Here is an 11,166-nt window from a genome sequence, read left to right as displayed (position 1 = left end):
TCCGCTGGTGGATCTCCAAAATTCCTTGCCCCAGCCGTTTAAGAGATAACTACTCCGAACAACCTTGGAGAAGAACAGGTCGCCTTAAGACAGTAACTTTCCACATATACATGCACATATATACTTACTCTTTTCCTGGATAAGTGCAGCAGCTGGCTAATCTGACTCCTGCCCCTTCTCTCCTCATTAAAGGTGATTGTTCCTGTAAGAAGTGCCTGTCTCCTCCTTTTTCGAAACCTCGCCTTCTCTAACTCCCTTACCCTACAACGAGGTCTATGCCTCCTCCCGCTGCTGCTAGTCGCTTCAGTCGTGTCCAACTCTGTGCCACCCCATAGACGGCAGCCCACCAAGCTCCCCCGTCCCTGGGATTCTCCAGGCAAGAATACTGGAGTGGGTTGCCATTTCCTTCTCCAAAGCATGGAAGTGAAAAGTGAAAGTAAAGTCGCTCAGTCGTGTCCGACTCTTCGCGACCCCATGGACTGCAGCCCACCAGGCTCCTCCGTCCATGGGATTTTCCAGACAAGAGTCCTGGAGTGGGGTGCAATTGCCTTCTCCGCTATGCCTCCTGGGGTGTTTGAATTAAAAGTACGCTCAGTGTCGGACATCGCCCAACTGGGAAAGGAGAATATTTGGGGACGCTGAGGAGCTTTCTAGGGGCCATTAAAACGACTGAGATCCTTTGAGACAGTCTACCCCACTCACAAGGATATCACACCCACACCCACACCCACACCCACACACGAATCTGCCGCAGCATGATTTGGACTGGACTGAAATGCAAGACAAAAAGACGCAATCGAGCCCGCGCCACTGCGCTGGCGACTGCCTCTACGCCCACCCAGCCAGCGTATGCGCAGGCGCGCGACCTTCATGGGCGGGGCCTAGGCGGTGGCGCCAGAGCGTGATACAGCGGATTGGCCGCCGGGACGTCGACGGTTGACCAGGCCCCGCCTCCATTCGCATGGCGCATGTGCAGCGCGGGAACGAGGGAAATTCAATCCGCGGCCGAGATACCGGAAGCCCTCTGAGGCGTCATGGAGGTGTCCCGAGGTTTTTCGGAAGCTGGGCCCTTAAGCCCGGAGCAGGCTGCCAGTTACCTGAGGTATGTTTGGGACGGTGGGCGGGTCTGGTTCACCGGCCCTGGCCGGGAGTGGGGATGAAGGTCTCCTGGACTCAGGGGCCCAAAGTGCCGACAAGGGCGAGCGCCCTTGTCCTCCGAAGAGGATGTGGGAATACCTGCAGATTTCTAAATCCTGGGGAGCCTCCGATGCCGGGTCAAATAACTCTCCCGTATGAACTCGATTGAAGAGCCAGAACTTCAATCGATCCAGGCTTTCTTGGGTCTTCAGCTTTCAAAATTACTATTTTGAAATCCATTTTCTTTCAATACATAAAAAGTGGTGATACATTATGGTATTGTTCTTACTAAATTTAAATATTTTCCTTTTATAATTTAATGTATCGTTTTCAGTCAGGGTTAAGCACTCACCTTTCTGTTTGGAAATAGTTAAAAATTTTTTTGAAATATAGTAACATTAAAGATATAAAATTCACATTATATGTAGTAAAAATATTTTCCCTTTTTATTTTTCCAACGATTTTTGTGCATTTGTGCGTTAATACACAAACATAAATTTTAACATCCCCCCCCACAAAAAAAGCTTTTCTTGGGTCTTTCCAGTCTACCAAGCTCCAGGCCTAGGGGATACAGAGGAGTAAAACACTGTCCCTGCCCCCAGATTGCTTATACTCTAGCGGTGGAAAGAGATAGGTAAATGTGTAGGGAATGGCCAACTACAAGGGTCAGTGGGCTGAGGGAAGGGCTCACAAGAGGAGACTTTGGTGTTGAGAAAGGAATGTTCCTTCACCAGATGGCTAAGGATGGGGGAATGAACATTTAAATGTTTTTAAAAATTGTTATAAAATAAAACAAAATTTACCATCTTAGCCATTCTTTTTTATTAATTTATTTTTTATGAAAGTATAGTTGATTTTCAGTGTGTTGATTTCTGATATACAGGAAAGTGATTGATTTATACATATATATTTTTAGGATTTAAAAACTTTTTTTAATTCAAGTATTGTTGATTTACAACATCATGTTGATTTACAACATCATGTTGATTTACAACATCGTGTTGATTTACAACATCATGTTATTATAGTTTCAGGTATACTTTTTCATATTCTTTTCCATTATGGTTTATCACAGGATATTGAATATAGTTCCCTGTGCTATATACCTTGTTTATCCATTCTATATATAATAGCTTGCATCTGCTAATTCCAAACTCCAAAACCCGTGGTGTAGGAGCACAGAAGGGGTAGGGCTCAGGGCACAGGCAGCCACTAAGGTGGCTTCTTTCCATGGAGAGAGGGGTGCAAGAAGGTTACTGCGAGGCCAGGTAGAGACTTCAAGGTCGATGAAGGACTGTGTGTTCTGGGTGAGTGGCCGTGTGTCACTGCTCATCCACTGTGCAGCAGCAGTAGGCAACTTCAGGAGAGCCCTGTCCTCCTTCAGTGTGCCTCAGGCATCCTTTACTGAGAAAGCATAGCATTGTGCTGGCTGTAGAGGAGAGATGCTTAAAGGAATTCTGTCATCATAGAGCAGGTATTGAGGGGTAAATTTGGAACTGAGATGTAATAAATGATGACTGACAGAGTTATCTGACCTCTATTTATCTATGATCCACCCTCTCTGCCATGTCACTCACTGTCACTCTCTTTTTGACCCACTTGCTTGTCCTCTATGTTGTCCACTCTCTCTTGCTGTCACCCATCTGTTCTCTTTCTCTATGTCACCCACTTTCTTCTGCTATTTAATTTCTATTTAATTTCTTTTTTTTTATGGGTATGAGATATATTTATTCCAATGTAACTTTTCATATTTCTATATACTTTCCTTTTATCTATACATAAACTAGAAATAACAATATTTTAAGTGTACCTTGAATTTAGAGATGAATTTCATAACATCTTTTTATTTAATATATTCACCACAGCTGTGGGAAGTGAATATAATTATAATCTGATTTCATACATAAGAAGACAGAGGCCCCAAGAGGGACTTGTCTGTGTCCCACAGCACACAGGGGAGAGCTTGAGGTTCAGGTTTTTATTGCTTCTGTTTCATTCTACTCCCATTGCTTTGGTCAAGGTCACCAGTGACTTTCATATAGCTAAATCTAATGGTCAGTTCATAATCCTCCTCTTCCTTTGCCTACCAGTAGTACTTGACAGAGTAGAGCAGTTCTCCACAAAATGCTAGATCCATTTGGCCACCGGGGCCCCTCAATCTCCTGACTTGAGGTTGCAAAGAATGTCTGACTCTTTGCGACCTCATGGATTGGGGTCCGCCAGGCTCCTCTGTCCATGGGATTTTCCAGGCAAGAATACTGGAGTGGGTTCCCATTCCCTTCTCCAGGGGATCTTCCCAACCCAGGGATTGAACCCAGGTCCCCTGCATTGCAGGTAGACTCTTTACTGTCTGAGCCACTAGGGAAAACTATATATGTATGTATGTGTGTGTATATACACACACACACACACACACACACACACACACACACACACATATATATAATATATAGTGCATGTTTGAAAGTTGCTAAGAGCGTAAATCTTAAAAATTTTTTAAAGTTCTCATCACAAAAAAATCTGTAATTATGTATGGTGACAGATGGTAACGACCTATTGTGGTGATCATTTCACAGTACATATAAATATCAAGTCATTAGGTTGTACACCTGAAACTAATACAATGCTGTTTGTTGATTATATCTCAATAAAAAATTTAAAAAACTATTCTAGAGCCAAAACAAAAAGATTTAAGATTCAGTATTTTTGTCAAGAATTCTTCATAGGTAAGGTCATGTACTTCATATTGCAACATATCAGGAAGTATACACTGTCTGATTTTTCTACTTTTAGTAATTTTATGGTTGATCAGTGAGTTCAGGTAGTCGTAGGCAGATCACTCCTTTGCAAAGTTGCATTTCCCCCCTTGTGATGAATAAATAATATGTCAGGGATACTTTAGCATCCTATGAATACCCACTTCCCCATCAGCCTTTCATCCATTGACAATCATTGTTATCAATAATATAATTATTATCAATGCCTAAATCAATTATTTCATTAGGTATTACGAGTGATGGTTTTCTAATTTCACCATTCTTTCTGTATTAATTAGCTGAAATTCTTTCTGTTAATGTTGAAATACCATTTTTAAAAATTATACTCCTTTCTTTGGTGATCCTATTCAGGTTCTTGGTTTTAAATTTCATCTTTTAAAAAAACTTATTTTTGGGTGCAGTGGGTCTTCATTGCCACATACAGGCCTCCTCTAGTTGTGGCAGATGGGAGCTACTCTTCATTGCCTTGTATGGACTTCTCATTGTGGTGGCTTCTCTTGTTCTTTTCTCTTGGGGGAGCATGGACGCTACAGCATGGGCATTTCAGTAGTTGTGGCATGTGGGCTCAGTAGTTGTGGCTCATGTGCTTAGTTTCTCTTGGCATGTGGGATCTTCCCAGACTGGGGATTGAACCTGTGTCCCCTGCATTGAAAGGCGGACTCCCAACCACTGGACCACCAGGGAAGTCCCTAAATCCTGTCTTTATGTTGTGAATTTTCACATTTTTGTCTTTAGTCCTGACCTATTCTGAATGCTAGACTCCTGTATCCAGCTACTTACTCTGTATCTCTACTTGATAATAGACATATCAAACTTGTCAAAAGCAGAGGACAGATCTTGAAAAATAACAAAATTGGAGGACTCACTGTACCTGATTTCAAAACTAACTACAAAGCTGTGGTAGTCAGGTTATATATATAAGTATAAACATAGAGATCAATGGAATAGAACTGAAGAGTTTAGACTCTTCTTTCCTGTAACAACATAAAGCACCCATTTTTTGTTGTCATTTAGTCACTAAGTTGTGTCTGACTCTTGTGACCCCACGGACTTGAAAGGTTGTTGTTGAATTAAGACGCTGGGATTCTTAGCCCCCGGAGGAGAAGAATTTAATCCAGGGCCAGAGACGAGGCTTGCTCGCTCAGAGCTTTTGTGTAACAAAGTTTTATTAAAGTATAAAGTAGATAGAGAAAGCTTCTGACATAGGCATCAGACGGGGCCAGAAAGAGTACCCCCCTGCTAGTCTTTAGCTGGATGTTATATAGTCACCAGCAGTCTGTTAATGAAAGAAAGGAATGTATCAAAACTTAGAATGGCACCAGGCCCCTCACCCATAAGATGTATTTTGGGATAATTTTGGCTCCAAATGGTTTATCATGGGCCATAAAAGGATTAACTTGAATCTTGAAGAAGGGCAGAACACCATACAAATAGTGTCATTTACATAGATTAGAGAAGTTGCTCAGTCCTGTGTGACTCTTTAGACTCCATAGACTAGCCTATCAGGCTCCTCCGTCCATGGGATTTTTCAGGCAAGAGTGCTAGAGTGGGTTGCCATTTCCTTTTCCAGGGGATCTTACTGACCCAGGAATCGAACCCGGGTCTCCCACATTGCGGGCAGACGCTTTACCGTCTGAGCCACCAGGGAAGCCCCCAGAGGAACAATATTGGAGTATGACATACTGGTTTATCAAGTAGGTTCTGAGCCCAAAAAGGCGGAACTGAATTGAAGACAGAGTTTGGGGTAAATGCATAGTACATTAGCATAGCTTAAGACCACTAGACCATTCAGGTATGACCTAAATCAAATCCCTTATGATTATACAGTGGAAGTGAGAAATAGATTTAAGGGTCTAGATCTGATAGATAGAGTGCCTGATGAACTATGGAATGAGGTTCGTGACATTGTACAGGAGACAGGGATCAAGACCATCCCCATGGAAAAGAAATGCAAAAAAGCAAAATGGCTGTCTGGAGAGGCCTTACAAATAGCTGTGAAAAGAAGAGAGGCAAAAAGCAAAGGAGAAAAGGAAAGATATAAGCATCTGAATGCAGAGTTCCAAAGAAGAGCAAGAAGAGATAAGAAAGACTTCTTCAGCAATCAATGAAAGAAATAGAGGAAAAGAACAGAATGGGAAAGACTAGAGATCTCTTCAAGAAAATTAGAGATACCAAGGGAACATATCATGCAAAGATGGGCTCGATACAGGACAGAAATGGTCTGGACCTAACAGAAGCAGAAGATGTTAAGAAGAGGTGGAAAGAATACACGGAAGAACTACACAAAAAAGATCTTCACAACCCGGATAATCATGATGATGTGATCACTCATCTAGAGCCAGACATCTTGGAAAGTGAAGTCAAGTGGGCCTTAGAAAGCATCACTACGAACAAAGCTAGTGGAGGTGATGGAATTCCAGTGGAGCTATTTCAAATCCTGAAAGATGATGCTGTGAAAGTGCTGCCCTCAATATGCCAGCACATTTGGAAAACTCAGCAGTGGCCACAGGACTGGAAAAGGGCAGTTTTCATTCCAATTCCAAAGAAAGGCAATGCCAAAGAATGCTCAAACTACCACATAATTGCACTCATCTCACACGCTAGTAAAGTAATGCTCAAAATTCTCCAAGCCAGGCTTCAGCAATACGTGAACTGTGAACTCCCTGATGTTCAAGCTGGTTTTAGAAAAGGCAGAGGAACCAGAGATCAAATTGCCAACATCCGCTGGATCATCAAAAAAGCAAGAGAGTTCCAGAAAAACATCTATTTCTGCTTTATTGACTATGCCAAAGCCTTTGACTGTGTGGATCACAATAAACTGTGGAAAATTCTGAAAGAGATGGGAATACCAGACCACCTAACCTGCCTCTTGAGAAATCTGTATGCAGGCCAGGAAGCAACAGTTAGAACTGGACATGGAAGAACAAACTGGTTCCAAATAGGAAGAGGAGTGCGTCAAGGCTGTATATTGTCACCCTGCTTATTTAACTTATATGCAGAGTACATCATGAGAAATGCTGGACTGGAAGAAACAGAAGCTGGAATCAAGATTTCCAGGAGAAATATCAATAACCTCAGATATGCAGATGACACCACACTTATGGCAGAAAGTGAAGAGGAACTCAAAAGCCTCTTGATGAAAGTGAAAGAGGAGAGTGAAAAAGTTGGCTTAAAGCTCAACATTCAGAAAATGAAGATCATGGCATCCGGTCCCATCACTTCATGGGAAATAGATGGGGAAACAGTGGAAACAGTGTCAGACTTTATTTTCTGGGGCTCCAAAATCACTGCAGATGGTGACTGCAGCCATGAAATTAAAAGACGCTTACTCCTTGGAAGAAAAGTTATGACCCACCTAGATAGCATATTCAAAAGCAGAGACATTACTTTGCCAACTAAGATCCGTCTAGTCAAGGCTATGGTTTTCCCAGGCAAGAATAGCTAAAGTACCCATACTTCAGGTATTTACTAGGTATAGGGGTCTAGTCAAGGCTATGGTTTTTTCTGTGGTCATGTATGGATGTGAGAGTTGGACTGTGAAGAAGGCAGAGCACCGAAGAATTGATGCTTTTGAAGTGTGGTGTTGGAGAAGACTCTTGAGAGTCCCTTGGACTGCAAGGAGATCCAACCAATCCATTCTGAAGGAGATCACCCCTGGGATTTCTTTGGAAGGAATGATGCTAAAGCTGAAACTCCAGTACTTTGGCCACATCATGCGAAGAGCTGACTCATTGGAAAAGACTCTGATGCTGGGAGGGAATGGGGGCAGGAGGAGAAGGGGACGACAGAGGATGAGATGGCTGGATGGCATCACTGACTCGATGGAGGTGAGTCTGAGTGAACTCCGGGAGTTGGTGATGGACAGGGAGGCCTGGCGTGCTGCGATTCATGGGGTCGCAAAGAGTCGGACACGACTGAGCGACTGAACTGAACTGAGGGGATTATGGTTGCTATAGTGTTTTGTTTTGTTTTGTTTTGTTTTGTTTTGATCTGTTCAGCAAGCTTTCACATCTACCCTCTTCTGGTGATCTTATCCTTTGGCCACTAAGGTGGGCAAGATAATAGTTTTTAACATTTTTCTTCTGAAATATAAGACATAAGACATATATAAGAAAATGTAAATATTCAATTTAATGAATTATCATTATAATTACTACCTAGGTCATAGTTTGTTTTTGGATTTGTATTCTTGTCTTAATGGAAAGTCTTACCTGTTTGCACACTGAGGTGGCTTGAAGGTTAACTGAAGGCACACTTGAGGGTTTAGGACTTTTTCCCAAACAACCCTAGGTTTGTTCAGATTCTGGGTTAATTGCTTGCTTGAAGCCCCAGAGTTTTGCGCTCCAGTGCCATAGTTAACCAGATAACCTTGGGCTGAAATATCGAGGGCTGGAGGTACCAAAGTTCTTTTCTACCATAAAAGAACTTAATATTGTTCCTGGAGAATTTTTCATTTTTAGTTAGACTTTATCCCAAAGGGCCAGTCAGGATGTTAACCACAAAATGCTCCCCTGAATAATGAAACTTTCCTGCTGAAGAGCATTAGTTGGTATAATCTATCTGAATGCCAAAGCATATCCTCTATGTCAAGAAAAACAGAGAATTTTGGTTTTGGCATAATTATGAATTAGCTGCTTTTTCTGGAGTCATTAGCAGATTCATCTGCTTTCTGATGGCATGTTGTTAACATGTAAGAGATGCTATCTTCCTGTTTTTTTCTGGTAGAATATTTGTCCAGTTCAACCAAAATTGTTAGGTCTTAAGTTACAAGAGGGTGGCAGATCCCTATCTGCCTTTGAAACAGGCCTTGCTCTTCTTGCCTCCTTATATTCTCTTTCTGACAGGGTTCAGAGGACCTGAAAGAGCACTAAGAACCTTGGATCTCTTTTGGTCCATTTGGTTTGGTCCAGATAGTTCTTGTCTAGATTCCCAAGCCAGTGACACAGATAAATACTACAGAAAGCCTTACACTGTTTTAAGCAATAGAGGGAAACAGAGTACATATATGGACAATGTGAAAAGCTTGTGTAGGGTCTTATCCTCAGAGCCCTAGGCTTACCATTTTGGGGTAGGGGTGGGGGAAAGCACTTGGAGAAGGGATACAGCCAGAGTTGATGGTACTTTTTCTTTCTAAGATAAACCAGGAGTCATGAACTGGCAGTCCATGAGCCACATTCACAGATAAATTTTATTTGTCTGACCCAGTGTTTTAAACATGTATGCATTAGTTACTATTTAAAAATCAGGAGAATTCACATAAAAATCAGAATTTCCAACTGTCTTTCAACCATCAGAAAATCTTGGCAACTCTGGACTTTTTTTTTTTTTTTTACTTTTTTTCTATTTTTTTAAAATAAATTTTTAATTTTTAAATCTTAGTTTACTACTTTTTTTTAAACTAATTTTTCATTTTCCCTTTGGTTTGTTTTATTTTTACAACCCTTGGAAGGCTTAGTTTTAATAGATTGCAGGGAGGTAGCTGCTCTGCTGTGTATGAAAGCCAGACCTGGAGGCAGGTCCTCTATGAATGGTTTAACACCAGTTTCCACAGGAGCTTGTGTGTGATGGGCGAGGGGCGGCACCCTGTGTCCCAGAATGATGGGCTTTCCATATTAGACCCCGGTCCCAACATGCGGCAGGGCTGCCACGCCAAGCCCTGAGAACTCTGGGCTCTTATTCCTGTGTTGGAATTACCATCCAAAGATGAATTACAGCTTGTCTCCTTTACATGGGGCATATTCCTCAGTGTTGCTTTCAATATAGCAGCTTCACACCTCTGTTACTTGCCTTGTCCCTATAGGTCTTTGCTTTATGACCTCTATACGTTGGGTGTATTCGGCAAGGACCAAACCTGACGAGTTAAAATAGAATACTGTAAGGTTTGAGGCCCACTGCTCTTCATCCCTGAGCCCCTCTCTTATATGCTTTAATAGCCCTCTATACTTTTCCTTCACAGCCATTACAACAGTTTGTAGCTACTTATGTGATTCTTTGATAGATGTCAGTCTCGTGTACCATGAGCTGCATGAAGGCAGAGACCTGTTTTGTTCTTAGCTGTATCTCCAGTGTTTAGCACAACGTTTGACATATGATAAGAATCTTCCTGCAGTGCAGAAGACCTGATTTCAATCTCTTGGTTGGGAAGATCCCCTGGAGGAGGACATGGCCACCCACTCCAGTATTCTTGCCTGGAGAATCCCATGGAGCCTGGTGGACTACAGTCCATGGGGTTGCAAAGAGTCAGACATGACAGAGCAACTAAGTACAGCACAGCAAATGCTTAATACAAATTTGATGAAGTGAATGTTCCGTAGCTTACTTTGGTTGGTCAAATATCCTCCAAAGACAGTGGTTACAATTTCACCAGTGGAGAACCCGTATACATTGGGTGATTATCATAGGGGAATATTCTGAGAGACAGCTTACTGGGGATTGCTGCCTCTGTGCTACCTGTGCTAGTTCAGGTGTCGCTCAGTCGTGTCTGACCCCTTGCAACCCCATGGACTACAGCACGCCAGGCTTCCCTGCCCATCACCAACTCCCAGAACCTACTCACACTCATGTCCATTGCGTCAGTGATGCCATCCAATCATCCCATCCTCTGTCGTCCCCTTCTCCTCCCACCTTCGATCTTTTCCAATGAGGGTCTTTTCCAGTGAGTCAGTTCTTCGCATCAGGTGGCTAAAGTATTGGAGTTTCAGCTTCAGCGTCAGTCCTTCCAATGAACAGGACTGATTTCCTTTAGGATGCACTGGTTGGATCTCCTTGCAGTCCAAGGGACTCTCAAGAGTCTTCTCCAACACCACAGTTCAAAAGCATCAATTCTTCGATGCTCAGCTTTCTTTCCAACTCTCACATCCATACATGACTACTGGAAAAACCTGTGCTAATTCAGAAGCAATTGTGTCTCAGGATCTAAGCTTCTGCTGGACCTTATAGCTAAGCTCAAGTTCCTCCATTAAGATCTCTAGTAGCCTGAGGTTTCAGCTACCTGAACAAGGCTGTTTTTAAATAAGGCTGCTTATAAAAGCATTTTAATTGTGTTAATGTTGAAGTGACTGTCTCTGAATTCTGCTTTATATCCTGTCTTGAAGGCAGTGGTTTTCAAACATCCAGGTCTTAGATGGTCAGTCAGATTATAGTCTGCTAGTGAAGTTTTTGGAGAGTTGCAAACTCCTAGAAAGATGATAGACTGCCCACTGTATCTGAAAGTTGTTTAACTTTCTGAGTATCTTGATCTCACCATTGCATA

The 11,166-nt window shown here is 42.4% G+C and overlaps 1 protein-coding gene across 1 annotated transcript in view; it reads left to right on the top strand.

Moving 5' to 3' along the window:
- The first annotated feature begins 979 nt into the window (after positions 1 to 979).
- ERCC6L (ERCC excision repair 6 like, spindle assembly checkpoint helicase) overlaps positions 980 to 11,166 on the top strand; it is a 31,719-nt gene continuing 21,532 nt past the window's right edge. Inside the window, exon 1 of the mRNA XM_070291817.1 lies at positions 980 to 1,102. Coding sequence (XP_070147918.1) covers positions 1,035 to 1,102 — 68 coding nt within the window. The 5' untranslated portion in view covers positions 980 to 1,034. The remainder of the gene's footprint in view (positions 1,103 to 11,166) is intronic.

This window comes from Ovis canadensis, chromosome X, assembly GCF_042477335.2.
Source record: "Ovis canadensis isolate MfBH-ARS-UI-01 breed Bighorn chromosome X, ARS-UI_OviCan_v2, whole genome shotgun sequence".
In the NCBI taxonomy this organism is placed as follows: domain Eukaryota; kingdom Metazoa; phylum Chordata; class Mammalia; order Artiodactyla; family Bovidae; genus Ovis; species Ovis canadensis.
This window is presented reverse-complemented; position numbering and strand designations above follow the sequence as displayed.